This window comes from Schistocerca americana, chromosome 11 (genome assembly GCF_021461395.2).
Source record: "Schistocerca americana isolate TAMUIC-IGC-003095 chromosome 11, iqSchAmer2.1, whole genome shotgun sequence".
NCBI lineage: Eukaryota > Metazoa > Arthropoda > Insecta > Orthoptera > Acrididae > Schistocerca > Schistocerca americana.
This window is the reverse complement of record NC_060129.1, coordinates 25,980,619-26,004,969: the sequence shown is the minus strand read 5'-3', so window position 1 is coordinate 26,004,969 and position 24,351 is coordinate 25,980,619. Positions and strand designations below refer to the sequence as shown.

General features: G+C 44.4%; 1 protein-coding gene across 1 annotated transcript in view; it reads left to right on the top strand.

The window, feature by feature from the left end:
• The window catches only part of LOC124553896 (eukaryotic translation initiation factor 2 subunit 3), a 99,324-nt gene that overhangs the window by 52,308 nt on the left and 22,665 nt on the right, over positions 1–24,351 (top strand). The window contains exons 8-9 of the mRNA XM_047127911.1: positions 6,408–6,552; positions 15,432–15,601. Coding sequence (XP_046983867.1) covers positions 6,408–6,552; positions 15,432–15,601 — 315 coding nt within the window. The remainder of the gene's footprint in view (positions 1–6,407; positions 6,553–15,431; positions 15,602–24,351) is intronic.

Below are 24,351 nucleotides of genomic sequence, written 5' to 3'. Positions count from 1 at the left end.
TTGGCCCTTTGCGAGCCTCTGGTGGTATCTGCGTGTCAGTCTGCAAGGACATAGTTCTCGGGTTCCTCTTCATACTGTATAGGAAGTTGTGGCCATTTGGGTCAGTTAAGATGCTGTAGTAACAGTATGCTGTCTTTATCTCCCCCAGACTGGCCTCCTGCTCTTCTGACCCTCCTTAGACAGCTCCCTCCCCCGTTCCTTCTCCTTGCAGATTTTAACACCCGCAACCCTGTGTGCGGTACTACGACCACTGACGGGGCAGGATTGTTGAAGATCTGCTGGCACGGCTTGATCTCTGCCTCCTCCACACTGGGTCCCCACACACCGTGTGGCACACGGCACTTTCTCAGGTACTGATGTTTGTCTGTAGCTCTGGATTCCTCCCCTCTGTTCGACAGAGAATTCGTGACAATTTGTGTGACATTGATCATTTTCTGACCGTTTTACCTTACCTCCGGCACCACTCGCCTGGACGCCCTTGTGGGTGGATCTTTACTAATGCAGACTGAAATACCTTTTCCTCAGCTGTCATCCCGTGTGTTGCACCACACGATGGCACTGGTCAGTCTGTACGAAGTTTGACGAATGCCATCCTTTTGGCAACTGCTTTGGCGATTCCTCCTTCCTCAGCTTCTCCCCGACGGGAGACTGTCCCTCGGTGGACCTCAGAACTTCTGCAGCTATTGCAGACCGCTGTCATGCCCTCCGGTGCTACAAACGGCATCTGTCTCTCGACCACCTCTCGGTCTTTAACTGGCTCCGTGACTGGGCCCTTTATCTTATTAAACAGGAGAGAGAGATTTTTTGGGAGCACTATGTCGCTGCCGTAGGGCCACAGTGCTCTCTGCCCGGACACGGCTCCTGGACCAGACTGGGTGCAACTGTTTCCCCAATGACGAGAAAGTGCCGTTACCCCAGTTTCGAAATTGGGTAAACTACTTCATCAGATGCACAACTGTAGTTTAACTGATGTCCTCTGCAGATTACTTGAATCCGTGATGGGTTGGAGGCTGTATTGGATCCTTGAATCCTGGGACCTTTTATTTATTTATTTATTTTCTGTCCATATAACAAAAAGTTTTCGGACATTGTCAGGAAAATTTAGATTACATTACGCATATACAGTAAAATATTTACATTCTTTCATAACAACATATGGATCAGACACGTCTGTACACATTATTTTTCAAAAGGGCACTACTAGTAGATTCCTCTATAGTGTAACACAATTTAGCTTATATTTATAATAGTACAGTACACATAATACAGTGTATAATTACATTATTTCATACCGCTGATAGATCGGAGACATTGTCTATATACGCTGTTTTCCAAGATGGCACTACAACTTAAAGTCCTCTATAGAGTAACAACACTTCTCTATTAATAATTGCTTCAGTCTACTCTTTAGCATATTTTGATTTACTTTCTTGAGTTCACAGGGTAGTGCATTGTAGAAAATTGCTCCCATTCTGTGTGAGCTGAGGTCCGTTGCCTTTTTATTGGTCACAATTCTATGAAAATTTTCCCTTCCCCGTGTATCATAGTTGTGTACTTTACTGTTTCTCATATTAAATTCAGGATTTTGTTTCACAAACATGACTGTCTGCAGTACATACATGGAGTACAACCGTAATAATTTTATATTTTCTAGAGATGTCTCTACAAGGCTCTCTCTTCTTTACCTTGGTTACCATTCTGACTGCCTGTTTTTGTAATCTAAAAAGTCTTATCTATATGAACTGCTGATGTCCCACCCCATATACCATACTGAAGGTGTGCATGAATTAACCCAAAATATATTTGCCTTGAAGTATCATGGTCCAAGAAGGCTGAGATCCGTTTCAGTAGATACACATTTCTACTGATTTTCTTGCAAATATTATCTACATGGTCTTTCCATGATAAGTGTTCATCAACAACGATGCCCAAAAATTTGTGTGAATTTGCATATGCAAGACCCAATGGGGATGTAAACACAGTATCAGTTATGACAGCATTATAACTGAGGATGAACTTCATTATTATCGTTTTGTCTTTATTTACAAGAAGCTCGTTTGCTGTAAGGTATGCGGACAGAATACTGAAACTGATCTCGGTACTGTTAGCTGCAGACTGCATACCACTGCCACAGCTGATGAAGGATATGGCATCGGCATAGCTTACAACCGTGCAATTTTGGGGTTCAAATAAGTTATTTACATATACGAGGAACAGAAAAGGCCCTAGTATGCTTCCTTGAGGCACGCCACATTGAAGTGTCCTGAAGTTTGATTTGGTTGTTTAGGAGCTGCTCATTATTTTGATAAGTTAGCTTTACACACTGTTTCCTGTCTTTCGAAGAGGAGGTAAGTAGTTTCAAGGCTAGTCCTCTCAACCTGTACTCTTCTAGCTTACACAGAAGAATGGTATGATTCACAGTATCAAAGGCTTTACTCATATCTAGGAAAGTGCCTATTACCTTGTCACTTTTGCCCAGCTTATTTAATATTTCGTGTTGCTGTTGTAGTAGATCTCCCTTTTCTAAATCCATGTTGTAGGTTGTTTAACAGATTGTGTTTGGTGAAATATGATTCAACTTGATTTAGTATTACTCTCTCTAACAATTTGCCTAGTTCTGAGGTTAATGATATTGGCCTGTAGTTTTTAGTGTCAGTTTTTAATCACTTTTTATGCACTGGTATAATTTCAGTAATTTTCAAAAGGTCAGGGAATACTCCATTTCTGAGGTAGGTATTTATCAAGTGAGTCAGGGGTTTCACTAATTCATCCCTGCATTCCTTTAGCAGTTTAGGTGAAATGTCATCCCAGCCACAAGACATTTTTGGTCAAAGTGCTGATATGATTGCTAGCACGTCCCTCTCAGTAATGCGGTGGATGTAAAAGGACTGGCTAGATTTTGCAAGACTAAAATTTTGTGGCTTGACATGAACTTCATTTGTACCAACTGTACTGAACTTTTGTATAAATTTCTCACACACTTCTTTTGGGTCATTTATTTCTTCACCATTTTCTTTTTGGCTTTGACCCAGGCCGGTTTTCGCCGAGGCCACTCTACTGCAGATAATTTTGTTCACCTGGAGTCTTCTGTCTGAACGGCTTTTGCACGGTGTCAACATCTTGTTGCAGCCCTCTTCAATCTGCAGAAAGCTTATGAAACAACACGGTGCCACTACACCCTTGCTCTCTGTAACCCATTCCAGATTTTTATCCAGAACTTTCTTCCGTGTCTTACTTCTCAGTTACAGGTTGGTGTCTCCTGCTGCACCATCTAGCTCCTCCAGGACCATAAAGATCTGCAGGATTCTGTTTTGAGTGTACCTCTATTTTTAGTGTCTTATCAATGGTCTGGTGGCGGCTGTGGGGCCTGTGGTGTCCCCCTCTCTGTATTGTGATGATTTTTTAATTTATTTTTGTTCATCCACGGTATAAGTCGTCGAGCGCAGACTGCAGTTACCAATACACTGAGCACAATCTTGGGCTCTCACTCGCGGCTTCCAATTTTCAGATGCATAGATCCGTGTAATCCGTTTCTGTCGTCACCACACAGTCCGTCTCCATCCAGATCAATAACTTGACGGGCAATCCCTCAGTGTTTTGGGGTCTTATTGTTTTTTGGGACCGGTCTTTGAGTCCCACTTGACACGTCTTCCCCATCTTTGCCAAGTAAAGCAGGCCTGTTGGTCGCACCTCAGTGCCTTTTGATGCCTCAGCAACTCCAACTGGGGCACAGGCTACTCTGCCGTGATGCGGCTCTGCACGGCATTTGTCCAGGCCCGTCTAGAATACGGGAGTCTCGCCTACAGCTCGGCATCTCCTTCAACGTTACGAATGACGGGTCTGATACACCATTGTGATGTTGTGGCACAGTCAGTCGAGTCAAACATTCTACAGTGACAGTATCAACAAACTGACCTCATTGGGAGAAGTGTGTTTGTGAGCAGGATGACTGTATTGAGAAACAGGTATGAAGGCATGAAGAATAAAGATGTAGAATGTTAATAAAAAAAAATCATTTAACATGTTTGAAGAATTTAAAAAAAAATTTGGAGGCATTACTTTTCATCACACTATCGTACTATAGAGAAATCCTTATAAGCTGCAGGTGACAAACTGTACCAAAATATCATCTTTACTAGAGATAGTAGATAACTGTAGGAACATCAGTATGTGCTAATAAGGCGTATACTTTGTTAAAATGTTATGGAACATAGTGGCCCCGATCCAAAGGACTGTAAGTTTTAATACAGCTTTTTTACCTGTTTTCATCGGAGAATAAATGAACCCACTGTGGTGGTGAAGTTGCACAGAAACATGTAAGGGTGGAAAAAAGTTGGAATCTTTTCCTAAATACATTTATGTAATTTATTACCACTCCCATAACATCATTTGGCATGGTTATGACAATTATCCTGTGTTATAGTAATAAATATTTTTGAGGGTGTTGTGTCTACAACAAGAAGTAAAAAGACACACTGTGTAGTCTGTAATGTATGAACACACATGCAGGTTATTGATCTCTGCTATAGTGTAGTGATAATGTTGTGACAGGTGGAGCAGGGAATACCGTGTAAAGGGAGCACGTGAACAAAGTCTGTAGATCTTGACATGAAAGAGAACCCTCTTCGGGTTAGAAAGACATGAAATAAATGAATAATTTATGCAAGAGCTACCTATATCGTAAAACTTCTAATATTTTGGAAGTGTTCACTACATCAAAGTCAGACAAATTGCCGATTCAGTTGAAATGTAAATAAGTAAAAATACAAAATGGGCAATTACTATTCCAGAAGTCAGTTGTCACATGTTGAAATGTTCCTCCCCTTCACTAACCGTAATCAAAATATACACAAATTGAATGAAACACAGTATTCTTTTTCTTGATGTTCTTGTTTCCGGTCCGATTATGAAAAGTTAATATCACTATATGCGTAGTTGGCAGTGCATCTTAACATAGCTTAATTGATTTTAATAGTGTAAACTTACATTAAAAAACTTGCTGTTGTGATCCTCAGGTTTTGATATTTCCAAATCGTACTCTTTTTTGATGTTACATTCCGTAGTTGTCCATAGCCAAGCAACCATAATGCCAGCAAAGAAATGGGTACAGCAGCCATCAAACTCGTTGCAGTCAAGAGAAAGATAAAAACAGGCGGACCCTACAGCCACCGCTGTTGAAAATTATACAATTTTTATGATTAAAACTTGTCATCTTTTGTAATGTATTGCTAATACATAGAAAGAAGGATCCTTTATTGTATGATTATATGATAGAGGAACAAACACTGGTAGCAGTTACTTCTGTAAAATATCTGGGAGTATGCCTACGGAACGATTTGAAGTGTGAGATTCAATGGGAGAGTCCTTAGAAAATGTAGTCCATCAACAAAGGAGGTGGCTTACAAAACACTCATTCAAACTATACTTGAGTATTGGTCATCAGTGTGGGATCCGTACCAGGTTGGGTTGACAGAGGAGATAGAGAAGATCCAAAGAAGAGCGGCGCATTTTGTCCCAGGGTTATTTGGTAAGCGTCATACCGTTACGGAGATGTTTAGCAAACTCGAGTGGCAGACTCTGCAAGAGAGGCGCTCTGCATTGCGGTGTAGCTTTCTGTCCAGGTTTCGAGAGGGTGCGTTTCTGGATGAGTTATCGATTGCTTCCCCCTACTTATACCTCCATAGGAGATCACGAATGTAAAATTAGAGAGATTTGAGCGCGCACGGAGGCTTTCCGGCAGTCGTTCTTCCCGCGAACCGCACGCGACTGGAACAGGAAACGGAGATGATGACGGTGGCACGTAAAGTGCCCTCCGCCACACACCGTTGGGTGGCTTGTGGACTAAAAATGTAGATGTAGGTACATCATTTAAAATTAATTTTATTAAACAGTTACAATTTTTTTACAGTTTTTGCCTGAAATTTAATATTTCTGTGTAAAATTATTAGCGTTGTCATCTTTTATACAGTTACACTCTTACTATCATAAAAACATGGTTTTCTATTTCTCTCATTATGATTAACATGATAATTTTCACACTTTTAAAAGGCTTCAACAGTTGCCCACTTGTCTTCATAAGTTTCTCATAGTTATGTAAAGTATGCATGCTTGGTTACTTCCAGAAGTCACATGGGTAAAGCTGAGTATTCCTTTGTACACCCTCATACTGTGTTTTTTGTGTCTTAACTGTATCAACTTTCATATTTATGAAAAATAATTTCAAATTGAAATTAAACCTCTTATCATCCAAAAATATTACCCCACACCATAACAGCATTTGCAAATACTCAAAATTTAGAAAGGAAAACAATTAATTAAAAAAAATGTGTGTGTCCAGTACTCCACTAGTCTTTCGGATGAGATATCTTATTAACTGCTAGCTGAGACAGTCGCATTTCAATGTGCAGGTGGGCATGGAGATCGAGGTGCGGCCCGGGCTGGTGTCCAAGGACAGCGACGGCCGCCTGACGTGTCGGCCCATCTTCTCGCGCATCGTTTCGCTCTACACCGAGCAGAACGAGCTGCAGTTCGCTGTGCCGGGTGGCCTCATTGGTAAGGGAGTGTGCCGTCTCTCTGGCACGTGGCCGTGCGAGTGGAAAGAGAATATATAATTCCAGGATGGAATGTGACAGTATTATGAAAAGGATAGTTGCTGGTCAACATATTGGCCAGAGACTGTGATCATGTTTGTGTATGTTGTCTGTTCCCGATAAAGGTCTTGTTGGCCGGAAGCTTAGTCCTTTATTTGTGCCTATGTCCAATTCAGCATCTCCGCTATATGATGAGTAGCAACTGTCCTTTTCATTATATTGTCGGGTGCAAAGTTTTTACTTCATTCTCTTCTGTGAACCAGCACGGAAAATCGTGTACATTCTTCACTGTACGTCAACAGCGCAGTGTCTCATGAATTGTTGACATGCAGCGAGATGTAGTATACATTTTTTGCATCAGAATGCCACGTGCACTCTGTTATTCTCACGCTGTAAGCAGGTTCTTTATCTATAAGTATTATATGCAAATTGAAGGGAATCACTTGCTGTCAGCTACAGTGGGACATTACGTGGAATCACAGCGATGAGAGAAAATGTGTACCGGACTGGGATTCTAACCTGGGATCATCTGCTTGCGGTGCGTTAACCACTGCACCATTCGGGACACACCATTATCGCAACTGTGTGGGCTATTTCAGCACGCCTTGTAAGCATAAGATCCCGGGCTCAAATCCCGATCTGGTACACATTTTCGCTCGTTGCCACTGATTCCGCTTAATGTCCCGCTGCAGCTGCCAGCAAGTGATCCCCTTAAATTTATAATGTTTCACAGCTGTGGATTCTGCATGATATCTTTTCTTTCGGATGTGTCCAAAAGAACATAGAAATATAGCAATAGAACACACATTTTGTACAGAAACAAATACAATGAAGAATGAAATAATTTTGTATTACTTCATGAGTCTGTGTATGTAATCCCAGTCATGATCTTTAATTCTTCCAGCCCAAGGTGAGAGGGTTTCAGTTTTCTTGGCCACAAGTGAGAAAAGTAGACAGTTTCACAACAAGGTATTGTAATATGGTTCCTTAACTGTTTCCATTAAACAATGGCACTCTGTATCTATAGAAACGGCGGCAATTTTCGCTTCAGCACAGGGCGCTTTTACTGGAAACTGTCAGGAGGGGGCTTGCTGGATACATGAAGGGAGAAGACCAGACAGGATGTGTCCAAAAGAACAGACACCACACATTCACGTAATACCTACAAATAATCTATGAGTAAAGGTAACAACTCGCTGAATAGTGGTCGTATTAAGTTGTCGACAAGAAAATAAATGAGACTATCTATTTACTCTCGTCAGGAAATAAATATAGGATTCTAGAAATCTAAAATTTCAGGTAATGAAATAGAAGAAATTTATACATATACAAAATTGAAATCGGACAGTTTTTGCCCAGGAACGAGTAACGCTACAGCATTTTCTTGTATTGTGAACAACTCCTCCGTATTACAACAATCATGGCAACATAAACACTGACGTGGATGTTTTGTTGTCTGTATTTCTCCACATTCACTCAGTGTAGGTCATTATAAGTGTCGTGGTTATTCCATGCCACACTGTCTAGAGGCTCCCACGTGACCATAACAGAAGTCCCTGAAGTTTTGTGTGAACTTTCCCCACATGTTCCCAATAAATACCGGTAAAGTTTCACAGTCATTAATTCAGTACTTACAGAGAGTAATCATTTGTCTGACACCATAATCCAGCTATTGACAGTGTACTCGTGAGTTGTGGACAGTTTTGAGACATAACGTCTCTGTCAATACTTTCTTGAAAGAAACAAAACTAGGCCATCCTGTTCAATCTTTTGTACTCTCTTAAGCTAAATAATAAAAAATATTTAGGGAGCAATTTTTGTAAGGGTAATTTGAAGCAAAGTCGGTCAAAAAATAAATGCTTGAAAAAATGTGAAATTTAGCTTTTTATGCATGCAGAGGTAATTGTGAGATAAACCTGAAACTTTACATTTAATAACTTATCAATGCGTGGTTGTAAAAGATGAATTTTCATTCTCCTACTGTTTCCAATAGTTCGCAAATTGAAGGCAAAGTTGACAGTTTTCCTAAAACTGTCAAAATAACCAGTTTTAGCCCAGTTTCACAAAAAAGTATCTTCTGCAAACTTTCTTCAACCATCTTTAATAGAAAGGCCATGTTCTAAACCAGCTAAAACTAATTATGGTTTTACAATTTGAGCATATAAGGCTCTGAAAAGCAACGACAAGATGGAGGTGCATTGAAAATTGACTTATATTTCACTGGTTCACAAATTAAATTAGACATCCTTTGTTCTACAGTTTTTTAGTTTTTTCCATGGAAGGTACTATCAAAAGTCCTGATGACTAAGGAATGAACTTGAGTCAGAAAAAAACTGTGCAGCATTCAGATCTACAGAATTCTTTTTATAAAACATTAAATGGAATAAAGAATCCGATATGCAGGACAGTTTTCCCTTTTGTGAAGATCTAATAATTTGGGGCAATCAGATCTGAAAAATATAATTTTTGGGTTCTGTCATATCAAAATTTCTTCTCATACAGTCCCGTCAGTGATGTCATACAGCCACCAGTATAGTTTTCCTCGTGACACTCGACAACAAATTAATGAAACCTGTAAAAAAATTCAAGTAGCTTGAAGTAAACTTAAGCTTAGGATCCTAAAAGAGATCTCTTCTAGCTTTGGCCTGTGACACTTATAAAAATGTATCATCAGGCTTGGTACCCTGGTTAAAGAGACCCACCCATGGCTGATGTTGCACAGCTGTCAGGCATGACCCCTATGGGGATGCCGATTTTCTCACTAAAAAAGAACCAGCAGTGGTTCAGCCACCATGGACCATCACACTTCAATGTTCCACATAAACTGCAAACTATGCTAAGAAGAGATGTTATCCTTAAACCAGAATTACACTATCACTTCAATAGCATTGCACAAGAATCATACTAATAATTCTCTATAGCAGGAATCCATTTCAAAAAGTTAGGAAGAAATTTGCAACAATGATGTAAAACCTGAAAGCTATTTGTACAATGTGTGGTGCAGCTGTCATGCAACAATTTTGCTACCTTGATCTCCACTGCCTTGGTAATGCACAGCAAAAACTACGACCATATAAGGCCCTAAAAATCAACAAGGTGGAGGTAAATAGGCTCATATTCCACTGGTACTCAAATCTGAGATCTCTTATGATGATCTACAATTTTTTGTACTCTCTGGGGAAAGCAACTTCTGAATTATTGATGACTGGGAAGTGCAATTAAGTCCTAAAAAAAAAAAAAAAAAAAAAAAAAAAAAAAAAAAAAAAAAAAAAAAAAAAAAAAAAGGAGGTGTCTTATCCTGACTTATTGTGACAAATTTCAGTCTGTTTTTCTGCTACAACTACAGAATCAAACTCGTTATGAACTTCACAATTTAACTGTGCAGCATTTAGATCTACGGAATTCTTTTTATAAAAAATTAAATGGAATAAAGAATCCAGTATAGAGAATAGCTTTCCCTTTTGTAAGGCTCTCCACCTTGTTGATTTTTAGGGCCTTACATGGTCGTAGTTTTTAGGTGGTTTAGAACGTGGCCTTTCTAATGAAAATGGTCTAAAATAGTTTACAGAATACTATTTTATAAAAATGGGTAAAAAATATCCATTTTTGGCATTTGTCAATAACATTGTCAACTTTGCTCTCAATTTGTAAACTATTGGAAACAGGAAGAGAACGAAATTTTATGCTCTACGACCTTGTATTGGTAAATTATTACATGCAACGTTTCATGTTTATCCTGCAATTATTTCTGAAGAGATAAAAAGCTAACTTTGACTTTTTAAGCATCTATTTTTTTAACCAACTGCTTCAAATTATCCATATGAAAAATGGTCAAGAAATATTTTATTATTTTGCTTAAGAGCACTTAAAAAGTTGCATGAAATAGTATAGTTTAGTTTCGTTACTGTCGAGAAAATATTGATGGAAATACTACTTCTCAAAATTGCGGAAAACTCGTGGGTGCACTGTTGACAGCTGTGCTGTGGGGTCAAACGAGTGCCCATATCTGTACAAGTATTGAATTGGTGGTAGCAAAACCTTGCCAATGTTTATTGTGAACATCTGCAAATGGCCTCACAGAATTTCAGCAAAATCAGTGATGGGCATGTGGCAACTTTTCTGAAAGTAGACCACTGGGCACTGATTAGGCCATCCACAGTGCTTTGGGTTGTCCTCAGTTTTTCCACTGCTCATCTGTAACTGTTCAGTGATCTGCTTCTGGTGCAGTCAGTTCTGTCTGGGTGGTAATGATCCTGCTGGCTTTACTGTAGCTTGGAGAAAACTTATTTTGGCTTTCTTACATGTTGTATTTTGTGTAAATGTTGACAGTAAAGCTCTTCCTCAGATTCAACCTAGTTCTCAGTGGAGTATGTCTGTGCATTGGGTGTACCTCATGTTCTTTGACTTTCTTCCTTTCAGCATTTGCAGCTAGTTTTCAGCATACATCAGGAGGAGAGATCTCCTGCCATGCACTACAGTTTATCTCCAGGAATCAATTTTGGGTGCTCATAATTAGCCTTGCTGTTTCGTTAAGGGCTAAACCTACTTGTTTTGTACGCTTGTATTTATACCACACTAAGCAGATACATCCACCAGCTCAGAAACTGAGTGCCGTTGTGGAAATACAGACCTTCCCCCCTCCCAGGCACCAGAGTCAGTACCGGCAAACTTCTGGAAGATGATGTTTCAGGCTGACACTCACGTTCAGTATTAAGGGTGTGCCGCTGGTGACTGAGTGAAAGGTATTTGGGTGTTAAACAGTGCTCCATCTTGGTGCCTTCAAAATCATTTTCAGTTTTCTACCTCCCAGCCTTTGTTGTAGGTGGGAAACACAGACCTGAGTTTTTTGTCGGTTTGGCTTCAGACCGCTCACGTTACAGTAATCGGAAAACATTCCTAGAGCTCTTTTCAGCACGTGTGTCACATCTTGAAAATCATCTGTCTGTACTGTCAAAGTGAGGCCTTCAGTGTATATGAAACTTTTGCACGGATTATTTGCCAGCTGATAGGTTGTGTAAATGTTAAAGAGCACCAGTGACAATACAGTTCCTTGGGATAGACCATATTGGGTTCCTCCTGTCATTTGACCCACCAAACACTTGCTGCTGTGAATGAGCTACCCAACTCTGAATGTGCTCTGTGTGTGTTTCCCTCCCCAGTGTTTACTTGAAAACTGGCTGAGGTAAACCTCCACCTAATGACAGTAGCAGTTCCTGTTATCTTTGAAATAGATTGTAATTGACGAGACACAACACTCGTATTGGGTCACTGTCGGTTAGGATCTTTTTACAAATGCCGTTCTTAGAATGCATTATGTGGCTGCAAGTGATGCGCCGTTCCTCGTACAGGTGGCTAACATGTTACTGGGTTGCCAAATTGGTCAGTTTCATTCACAGTGCAGTCAAAGGCACCTCCAAACAAAATATACCCTTGCTGCTGTTCTGTCACATCTGTGTGTGGAATTACCTTATTGCTCTGGTTCCGTACAACCGACGGTCACGTATACGTCACTCGACTGCTGTGACACATCAGGAGCAGAGGGTCACTTGATGGGTACGTTCCAAAGCAACGAGTGTACTGTAGGAAGTGACTAAGATTTTTTTTCCACATATCCCTTTCCTAGTGGATAATGGGACAACAGCTGTTATATTTAGGTGTAGCAACAGCTGGGTTTATTAATTTTGTTTAACTGCAACCACTTTCAGTGATACAAAAAAATTAAAAATATCATTATCACACTAGTGGTTAACTGAACTGATTTATATAATATCTGTGCATGTGCCTATCACATTATCAAAACAAATAAATCAATGAAAACAATCATTTTTTGAAAATAGAATGTAATTGGATGGACCAAAAATCAACTTGCCAAATGGTGGTAGGAGCAAACATACATTCTCAGAATTAAATTTCGTACGGTCCTGTTCCAAATCCCTGGTTGTAATTACCCTGCCAGCCTAGTTCGAAAGCAGATTTCCAGGGCCAGCACATCCAATCCTGGTATCGCTGATCCTTCCAAAAACAGCTTAGGAGTACACTTCTTGTCACTCCCTACTAATGTGGTCTCAAATGTATTAATCAGCAACTATGACTTCGTAAAATGATATCCTGAGATGAGGTTCTTTCTGTGTGACATTTTGCCCACCACACCCAGAATAGTTTATCACTGCCCTCCCAGTCTCCGCAATACCCTTGTCAGACCCTATGCTCCTTCTGCACCCATCTCCCTACCCTATGGTTCCTACCTCTGTTATCGACCCCACTGCATGACTTGCCCTATACACCCTCCTACCACTACTTATACCAGCCCTATAACTGGTAAAACATATGCTATCAAAGGGAGAGCTACCTGTGAAATGAAATGACACATATCATGTACCAGCTGCTGTGTAAACACTGTTCATCCTACTACATTGGCATGAATATCACTTGGTTATCAGTCAGGATGAATAGACATTGAAGTGTGTATGCTGACGCGACCTCAGTACCTGTTTCAAGACACGTGCCATCTAGATTCTTCCCCCCAGACATCAGTTTCTCAGACCCCTGCAGGTGGTAACAGGCATTACAACATGTCCTTGGTCCTTACCATCTACCTGTCTATTTTTTTGCATGTTCCTCTTGCACAGTGTTTTGTCACTTATCTCTATCTTGCTTATTACCCTATCTTCCCCTTTCGAGCTCTCACATTTTCAGAACGCATCTGTGTGCAGTCCCCAACCCGACAATCAATCTTTCCTTCTCATCCCGTGCAGTTAGTTTCCCCTGACCCAGGGTTCTGGGCAACTTTTCCAAACTCTCCCCATTTCTTAAACCTTACCAGTCTTTGCCCTTCATCCCTCTCCCTGACTCCTCCATTCTTCTGCCAGGAGGAAAAACTATTGGCTCTGAAAGCTTGCATATTTTTTAATGTTTTATATGTTTAGTCCTGCTGACACTTGCTGAGTAGATTAGTCTATCCAGTTAAACAATGTTACTACTATAACTGACAATAGCTACTGATACTACTCCATAGTAACATACATTTAATAGCTGCTAGAACTAAACAGTTTACACAACAAGTGCGTTACACAGTATGAAAACCACATACAAATAACTGAAAGGGATGTACGTATGTTTGTTTTGTAGGGTCTAAGAACCGACTAGGCTAAAGTAACTGTATGAGGAGGATTGTGTTCCTTTTTTCATACATATAATGCTGATAAAATGCCGTGGACAACAATGCGTCACCTGCACGGGGTGAGATAAGAATGTATAACGAAATATGTATATCTCAGTTGCTTTAAACTGAGTTGTCGTAAAAAACTATCTGTACAAGGTACAAATAATATTTGTGATGCAGTGCATATTATGCATAGCTACCTGTGATGCTACATTGCATCAGAAATATTATTTGAATCCTGTAGGGATAAATTTTTACCAAAGCTGTACATATTTCATTTTACATTTTTATTCCACCCCCTTGTAGATGACGCATTATGCAGCATAGCATTTTATCTGTTTTATGTGTATGACAAAGTAAATACAGTCCTCATTATGTTACTTTAGTCTGTTTGGTTCTTAGACACTATGAAAAAGACATATGTACACCCCTCCCATTTACATGTATGTACTGTGCTCTTGTTGTTTTTTGTTTTTGGGACGTACAGGTGCATAACGGTGTGTACTGTTCTTACTGAGTGATACACTTGTTGTATATGTTGTTTCATTGTAGCAGCTATTAAATTTATGTTACAGTGGAGCATTATCAGTAGCTATTGTCTGTTACAGTTTTAGTAGTGTGATGGTGGACCGTTTCCCAGTTCTTTATTTCCCTAAAGGGGGTTTTAGGAGTGGACTGTTGAAACAGTCCAGTAGTCAATTCGTAACTTCCGTATCTTGCTAGGTTTCTTGCTGCTCTTACTTTTTCTCACAGTTGCTGTACATACCAGTGGTGAAAAGGTCTTGCTGTTCAGTAGCATCAAACTGTCAGACAGTTTCTCCCTAGTGGAAATCAATCTGTTGCATCGAAAGGGCAGAAAGAATTTTTTCTCGTTCTGGTGGAATAACACATTTGGAGAAGTTGAACCCTACATACTTCTTATAATGTACTAGTCAACATTATCTTAATGAAATGACTACACGTGTGTTACATTCCAGCTAGATGTTGTTGTGAGTCCGCCCCACACGAGACTCGGAACAGTAGTACAATAAAATTCTTTACACGAATGCTGTGACAATTTCTTCGGTGTGACGGAGGTCACGTGCTCTCCGTGCCTTTCCCTTACGGCCCCACGGAGCGAACGACTCCACCCGGCAGACGAGAGGGCCGGTCCGCGGTCGACGTCGCCGACAGCACGGGATCGGTACAATATCGATACGTGCAGACCGTCGAAAAACTTCCCGAAAGTGGGGCGCTTCCTACTTTCTACCTACCTTGAGCCACAAATGTCTTTTGTTGGAAAAGTGACACTGAAGACGTGGAACATCTTATTCTACGAATGACGTGTTATACCTCGATAGTCGTGTGCACGTATATAAATTATATCAGCTCAATTGATGAATGGTGATATAACGATACATTTGCCACATCTACCTAGGGGACAGCTTGCGGTGGACTGTATTGCCAAAACGGGTCGCAGTTAAAGGAAACTAATACACTCGATTGACGGTGTTGCTGTCGCTACACGTTAATACTATTTCGTTCGGTGACACTCCGTGCGGACGGTCGCTCCGTAGCCCGAAAGCTACCGACATTCCCGGCGACAACTCAGTCCCTCGACTACCCGACCGTCCGGCGAGCTGCCGCGCGTGCTCCTCAAATCGTGTACGTCGTGCCGAGGACACTCCGTGTGCCCGCAGGTGTGGGCACGAAGATCGAGCCGACGCTGTGCCGCGCGGACCGGCTGGTGGGCCAGGTGCTGGGCGCGGTGGGCGCGCTGCCGGAGATCTTCATCGAGCTGGAGGTGTCGTACTACCTGCTGAAGCGGCTGCTGGGCGTGCGCACCGAGGGCGACAAGAAGGGCGCCAAGGTGAGTGCCGGCAGCCTGTGGCTACACCGTCGAATATTGCTACTTACAATTATTTCACGCCGTAAACTAACATCCACGTCACAGATGTAGTCTGTCATTAATGGCAACTCTGTTAGATTGTCGGGAAAAGCTTTCTGTGACAGTCTTATATATTGTTCCATTAGTGTAATTAAATCTTGCTACTTTCTTTTGTTATGTCCATACTAATAGATTATATATCTAAAAACAAAGATGATGTAACTTACCAAACGAAAGCGTTGGTATATTGATAGACACACACACACACACACACACACACACACACACACACACACACAAAATTCGAGCTTTCGCAACCTAAGGTTGCTTCGTCAGGAAAGAGGGAAGGAGAGAGAAAGACGAAAGGATGTGGGTTTTAAAGGAGAGGGTGAGGAGTCATTCCAGTCCCGGGAGCGGAGAGACTTACCTTAAGGGGAGAAAAGGACAGGTATACACTCGCGCGCGCACACACACACACACACACACACACACACACACACACACACACACACACATCCATCCGCACATATACAGACACAAGCAGACATATGTAAATGGTCAGTGTATCTGGACATGTGTTTCCTCAGATACAAGACTTGCAACCCAACATCATTTTTCAACAGGATGGATCTCCGCCCCATAGATCAGTGGCTCGCCCCTGCGGGTCCGGGGTTAGAATAGGCCCGCGGTATTCCTGCCTGTCGTAAGAGGCGACTAAAAGGAGTCTCAAACGTTTTGGCCTTAATGTGATGGTCCCCATTAGGGTTTGACCTCCATTTTTCCAAATTCCACAGAAGTACGAGCCTTTTGGGGAAGGACACCTTACATGGTATACCACTGGTCCTAAGTGCACTAAGACCTTGGCACTCAGCATTGCACTGGCGTTGTAACCATACCCACTATTCCTCAAATTGGGCCTCAACGCGTGATGGGTTGTCCAAGTTACGCCCATAGTGCGTCTCCATCTGCACCACCGATCATGATGGACTTTCCATGGCACCAGAAATCCAGCACGGTAGCCAGCCCGTTGTGGTGGGGTCGTCATGTACCATCTAGGTTGTAGCCCCCTGACAACACAGGGATCGTACTGCCGATACCTGAGCTGCACCCTCCCCACGTCGGCCAAGGAGTAGATGCCCGTCTCCTTGGGGCATCAGGACTCCCGGCAATGGTCATCCTGCCAGGTGGCCCTCGCTGCGGCTGGGTGGCGCCCGTGGGGAGAGCCCCTGTTCGGAGTGGGTGGTATCGGGGCGGACGTTTCGCAGATGAAACGTCAACGTGTATCAGGTCGCTCTGCGGCCGAGTCTTTCAAAAGAAAAGGTACCGTTTCTAGTTCTGGTTCTCCTGCCCTTTCCCCCTTGGCCACTCCATGGGAGGAGGGACAGGCCCGCCGGCTTGGGGCGAAGTACTTCCCTCGCTATTTGGTCTGTTCTCGAACCGATGGGGGGACGTTCGCCACCTCCAAGCCCATGTTCTTTGTTCAGCACATTGAGGACGTCTTCGGGGAAATCGAGGCTCTCAGCAAGATGCGTTCAGGGTCCGTTCTTCTCAAGACCACCTCCGCCACACAGTCGGCGGCGCTCCAGGCGTGCGACCGCCTAGGGGACATCCCAGTATCAATTGTCCCACATCTGGCACTAAATAGGACACAGGGGGTTATTTTTCATCATGACCTCCTGCTACAATCTGATGAGGAGCTCAGGGCCAACCTGGAGCGCCAAGGCGTGCATTTCGTCCGGCGAGTCCAGCGCGGCCCCGAAGACCGTCGCATCGACACCGAAGCCTTTATCCTTGCCTTCGAGGGGGACGTTCTCCCGGAGAAGGTAAAGGTGATGTGCTACCGGTGTGACGTGCGACCTTACGTCCCGCCTCCTATGCGCTGTTTTAGGTGTTTGTGCTTTGGGCACATGTCGTCACGGTGTGAGGCTGAGCCCCTTTGTGGCGACTGTGGACGTCCTCTTCGTGAGGAACATACATGCACCCCACCACCTCGGTGCGTTAATTGTCCTGGCGTCCACTCGCCTAGATCCTCAGACTGCCCCGCCTATCAGAAGGAGAAGAAGATACAAGAAATCAAAACTTTGGATCGGCTCTCTTATTCTGAGGCCCGGAAGAAGTACGACCGCCTCCATCCCGTGTCATTGACCACTTCGTTCGCCTCAGTTGTGTCCACTCCTTCCGCGGTATCCTCACCCCTCTCCTGTCCCCCCTCCGCCTCCTCCGCCCATCAGGGGGCTCTGCCTCCGCCTCCCAAATCCCTCCCTTCCAAATCCTCCTCCCCCGGGGCCCCCATCCCCTCTGCCCCAGGGGCGACCCTTCCTCCTCCTCCTCCTCCTCCTCCTCCTCCTCCTCCTCCTCCTCCTCCCCCCCACGCCACCTGAGAAGCGATCCTCTTCTCAGGCGTCCATCGGGGCAACGTTCCGGACCCCAGCTTCCGAGGTCCGGCGTTCCAAAACGGACCCCGCGCGTGAGGACCTTCTTCGGGTCCAGCCCACCATCTCTGTGCCTCCTCGGCCTTCAAAGAAGGCCTCCAAGAAGAAGTCTCTATCCCCCTCTCCACCCCGGCGCGTTTCGTCTGACGCTCCATCCGTGAGTCGCTGCTCCCGGCCGTCCTCAGTTTCGCCGGGACGCTCTGCTGCCAGGCGCTCCGCCGGCCTTTCGTCGGCAAATGATGCGGCCCCTCCTACACAACCAGGGACAGCGGCCGCGGCTGGCGACGAGTCGATGGAACCGGATCCGCCTCCCGTCGGTTGTAGCGTTGTTCCCTCGCAACCTGGCCCTCCGCGGCCGTCGAGGTGACCAGCTCTTCACCCGTCTCGTTCCCCCAACCTTTTAACTAGCGATGGCGTTGTTTCATTGGAACATAAGAGGTATTCGATCTAATCGGGAGGAATTACAACTGCTCCTCCGCCTGCACTGTCCGCTCTTCCTTGGTCTCCAGGAAACCAAGTTGAGCCCGACTGACCGTATTGCCTTTACCCACTATCCCTCGGAGCGGTATGACCTCACCCCTGTGGACGGTATCCCAGCTCATGGTGGGGTCATGTTGCTCGTTCGGGACGATGTCTATTACCATCCCATCCCATTGACCACCCCACTCCAAGCAATAGCTGTCCGCATTACTCTTTCTGCTTTTACTTTTTCAGTTTGTACCATCTACACTCCACCGTCATCTGCTGTTAGTCGGGCTGACATGATGCACCTGATCGTTCAGCTTCCCCCGCCGTTCTTATTGTTTGGCGACTTCAATGCCCATCATCCCCTTTGGGGCTCTCCTGCATCCTGTCCAAGAGGCTCACTCTTGGCGGATGTCTTCAACCATCTCAATCTTGTCTGCCTCAATACCGGCGCCCCGATTTTCCTCTCGGACTCTACTCATACCTACTCCCACTTGGACCTCTCGATCTGTTCTACCACTCTTGCCCGTCGGTTCGAGTGGTATGTCCTTTCTGACACCTATTCGAGCGACCACTTCCCCTGTGTCGTTCGTCTCCTGCACCACACCCCATCCCCACGTCCTTCGCGCTGGAACATACTGAAAGCTGACTGGGGACTTTACTCCTCCCTGGCGACCTTTCCGGACCACGATTTTTCCAGTTGTGACAGTCAGGTCGAATACCTCACGGCTGTTATAATCAATGCTGCCGAACGTTCCATTCCTCGTACTACTTCTTCTTCACGTTGTGTTTCCGTCCCCTGGTGGAACGAGGCTTGTAGGGACGCTATCCGTGCTCGACGACGTGCTTTACGCATCTTTCGCCGCCATCCTACGTTGGCGAATTGTATTGAATACAAACGACTCCGAGCGCAATGCCGTAGAGTCATCAAAGACAGCAAAAAAGCTTGTTGGGCCTCTTTCACCAGCTCCTTTAACAGTTTTACTCCCTCTTCTGTCGTTTGGGGTAGCCTGCGCCGGCTGTCGGGCATTAAGGCCCACTCCTCAGTACCTGGCCTGACCTCAGGTAATGAGGTCCTTGTTGATCCTGTGGCTGTCTCCAACGCCTTTGGCCGCTTTTTCGCGGAGGTTTCAAGCTCCGCCCATTACCATCCTGCCTTCCTTCCCAGGAAAGAGGCAGAAGAGGCTCGGCGACCTTCCTTCCACTCGCTGAATCTGGAAACTTATAATGCCCCCTTTACTATGCAGGAACTCGAACGTGCGCTTGCACTGTCCCGGTCCTCTGCTCCGGGGCCAGATGCCATTCACGTTCAGATGCTGGCACACCTTTCTCCGGCGGGCAAAAGCTTCTTTCTTCGTACCTACAACCGCGTCTGGACCGAAGGTCACGTCCCCATGCGTTGGCGTGATGCCGTTGTTGTTCCTATACCCAAACCCGGGAAGGATAGACACCTTCCTTCTAGTTACCGCCCCATTTCTCTTTCAAGCTGTGTCTGTAAGGTGATGGAGCGCATGGTTAATGCTCGGTTAGTCTGGATTCTTGAATCTCGACGACTACTTACTAATGTCCAATGCGGCTTTCGTCGCCGCCGCTCCGCTGTTGACCACCTTGTGACCTTGGCGACATTCATCATGAACAACTTTTTGCGAAGGCGCCAAACGGTAGCCGTGTTCTTCGACTTGGAGAAGGCTTATGATACCTGTTGGAGAGGAGGTCTCCTCCGCACTATGCACAGGTGGGGCCTACGCGGTCGCCTGCCCCTTTTTATTGATTCCTTTTTAACGGATCGAAAGTTTAGGGTACGTGTGGGTTCCGTATTGTCCGACGTCTTCCTCCAGGAGAACGGAGTGCCTCAGGGCTCCGTCTTGAGCGTAGCCCTTTTTGCCATCGCGATCAATCCAATTATGGATTGCATTCCACCTACTGTCTCAGGCTCTCTCTTTGTCGATGACTTCGCGATCTACTGCAGTGCCCAGAGAACATGCCTCCTGGAGCGCTGCCTTCAGCGTTGTCTAGACAGCCTCTACTCATGGAGCGTGGCAAATGGCTTCCGGTTCTCTGAAGAGAAGACGGTTTGTATCAACTTTTGGCAATATAAAGCGTTCCTTCCGCCATCCTTACATCTCGGTCCCGTTGTTCTCCCATTCGTGGACACAACTAAGTTTCTAGGGCTCACGTTGGACAGGAAACTGTGTTGGTCTCCACATGTCTCTTATTTGGCGGCCCGTTGTACACGTTCCCTTAATGTCCTCAAAGTTCTTAGCGGTTCATCTTGGGGAGCGGATCGCACTGTCCTGCTTCGCTTGTATCGGTCCATAGTCCGATCGAAGCTGGATTATGGGAGCTTCGTCTACTCGTCCGCTCGGCCATCCCTCTTACGCCGGCTCAACTCCATCCACCATCGGGGGATACGTCTTGCGACCGGAGCCTTCTACACTAGTCCTGTCGAGAGTCTTTATGCTGAAGCTGCCGAGTTACCATTGACCTACCGGCGCGACGTACTGCTGTGTCGGTATGCCTGCCGGCTGTTGTCTATGCCCGACCACCCCTCTTACGAGTCCTTCTTCGCCGATTCTCTCGACCGTCAGTACGGGTTGTATGTGTCTGCCCTGCTGCCCCCCGGAGACCGCTTCCGTCACCTGCTTCGACAATTGGATTTTGCCCTCCCTACCACCTTCAGAGAGGGTGAGAGCCCGGCACCACCTTGGCTCCATGCTCCGGTCCCTATTTATCTCGACCTCAGCTCACTCCCGAAGGAGGGTACTCCGGCTGCAGTGTGTTGCTCACGGTTTGTCGAACTTCGTGCTCGACTTGCCGGTCACACCTTTATTTACACCGATGGCTCCAAAACTGACGACGGTGTCGGCTGTGCCTTTGTCGTCGGGGCCGCCACCTTTAAATACCGGCTCCTCGACCAATGTTCCAGCTTTACGGCCGAGCTTTTTGCTCTCCATCAGGCCGTTCATTATGCCCGCCGCCACCGCCATTCGTTCTATGTACTCTGCTCTGACTCACTCAGTGCTCTTCAGAGCCTTGTAGCTCCCTATCCGGTCCATCCCTTGATTCAACGGATACAGCAGTCCCTCCATTCTTTCGCTGATAATGGTGGTTCTGTCAGCTTTCTGTGGGTTCCCGGACATGTAGGTGTGCCTGGGAATGAGGCTGCGGATGCTGCAGCCAAGGCTGCAGTCCTCCTGCCTCGGCCAGCCTCCCATTGTGTCCTGTCATCTGACGTTTGTGGGGATGTATGTAAGAGGCTTGTGTCGTTGTGGTGGGATGCTTGGTCATCCCTCCAAGGAAACAAGCTCCGGGCAGTTAAACCGCTCCCAACTGCTTGGACAACATCCTCCCAATCATCTCGGCGCGAGGAGGTCCTTCTGACCAGGTTGCGGATTGGGCATTGCCGGTTTAGCCACCGCTACCTGCTCTCCGGTGACCCAGCCCCGCAGTGCCCTTGTGGTCAGGCATTAACAGTGCGCCATGTTTTATTGTCGTGTCCCCGTTTTAGTCAATTTCGTGTTATCCTGTCCCTGCCATCTACTTTACCGGATGTTTTAGCTGATGACGCTCGAGCAGCTGCTCGTATTCTGCGTTTTATAACTTTAACTGGCTTGTCCAAAGACATTTAACCGTTTTACTTATTTTATCCGCATCTTTGTCAGGTCCTTCTGATGACTCCCCATCCCCTTGAGTTTTAGCAGATTCCATGTGCTCTAACACTAGTGACTGGGCGCTAATGACCTCAGCAGTTGAGCGCCCTTAAACCCTACCAAAAAAAAAAAAAAAAACAAAAGATCTGTGGCTGTTTCCAAGTTCCCCCCCCCCCCTCCCCCCCCCCCCCTCCCCCGTCGTCTACAGGTGTGAGGATGTTCACGTGACCACTGATATTAGCATTGTCGCACAACTGACACAGCATGTTGTACTTCTGTAGCGATTCACCTTTACATATGTCTACTTGTGTCTGTATATGTGTGGATGGATATGTGTGTGTGTGCGCGCGCGCGCGCGCGAGTGTATACCTGTCCTTTTCTCCCCCTAAGGTAAGTCTTTCTGCTCCCGGGATTGGAATGACTCCTTACCCTCTCCCTTAAAACCCGCATCCTTTCGTCTTTCCCTCTCCTTCCCTCTTTCCTGATGAAGCAACCTTTGGTTGCAAAAGCTCGAATTTTGTGTGTGTGTTTGTGTGTCTATCAACATACCAACGCTTTGGTTTGGTAAGTTACATCATCTTTGTTTTTACTAATAGATTATATTGTGGATAAAATGTGAGCAGCTTTTTGAAGTGTGTTCCCACTGTTTGCAGTTACAACTTGACCGTCACCAAAGAGAAATGTTGTAGATTATATCCTTTCTGTGAGGTCACAAGCATAAAAATTTATATATCCGATGCCTCAGCATGTCATCAATATGAATATTAAATTTGTCCTGGTCTTAGATTTTTCCATTTCCTGCAATGGAGATTTCTGACCTCATGGTACATGCTTTATACTAGTGTTATTATGTGCAGAGGTATTTCTGTTTTCTTCGTTATCTCCCATAGCTATTCTTTGTTTACTTGGCCTAAAGTTTTCACGTAGTCTACAAATAGTAAGTGTGTGTGTGTGTGTGTGTGTGTGTGTGTGTGTGTGTGTGTGTGTGTGTGTGTGTGTGTGTATCGTATTACCCGTGCACTCTCTACCTTTCCTAAAGTGCAATTGCGTTTCTGGCAGAATATTGTCAACAATTCTGCTGTTCTGTGTGTTACTATTTTAGCATATATTCTACACTCTTGTGTTTAGCAGAGAGACACCCCTATGATTTCGCAATTACTTCCCTTTTCTTGTAAATAATACATTTGCCATATCTGCTGAAATGGTCTGCATTTGCTACACTCTATTCCATCCAGAAAAAAATGCTAATACTTGAGGAACGAGACGCACTGCCCACATGTGGCCTAAATGGCAACAACTGCTGCGTAACTCTGTAAACTGTAGTAACAACAAACTATGATTACCACTAACTACTCAAACTGATAATTAGGTTTAAAAAATTTATTCTCTAATTATGTCGTTAGGATGTATATTGTTTGGACTTTGTGACAACATTTTCTCTTCTATTATACGATCCATGCACTCGATAGATTTAGATGCCATATTTGTTTACAAAATATGACAGTATACATGTGATGTGTTAAGACTGTGAAAGGAACCTGTGACCACTGGAGGTACTTTATTTTACTTACTTTATGTTTACCATTCGATACATGTTTATTTTTTTGTCAAATTTCTCCACTAGACAGTTCCATAAGTTCCTCCAAAAAATCGTAACACAATACACACACAAGTGTCATATTAACAAATGTAAATCCACCTGATGACGGAGGGCTAAACCTTTGATACATGTCATGGAGATAAATAAACAGTGTCTGGTTACAGTAAACTTGTTGTTTCATTTAATGTCAATAACAGTCACGATAAAGCCTAACCTAAATTTTTGCATTTAAAGGTGACCATATCATATCTTTTATGTATATATTATAAGGGAGCAGTCAAATGAAAACAAGGCAAATGGACAAAAAGTGAGTAAACTAATACATTTATCCCAGTGTGATGCAAAATGGTCATTGCCTTTATGAACACATGTTTATGGTTATTTATGGAATTGAGATTGTACCCATGTGTGCTTATCTTCATCTAAAGCAAATCGATGGCCACAAAGTCTTTCTTCGGGACTCCAGAAATACGGAAATCACACAGGGAGAAACCGTGACAGTACGGAGGATGTGTAAAGACGTCCCAGTAGATCCTCTGCAATGTTGTCAAAACAACTTTGGCAACAGAAGGTTTAGTAGAGGTT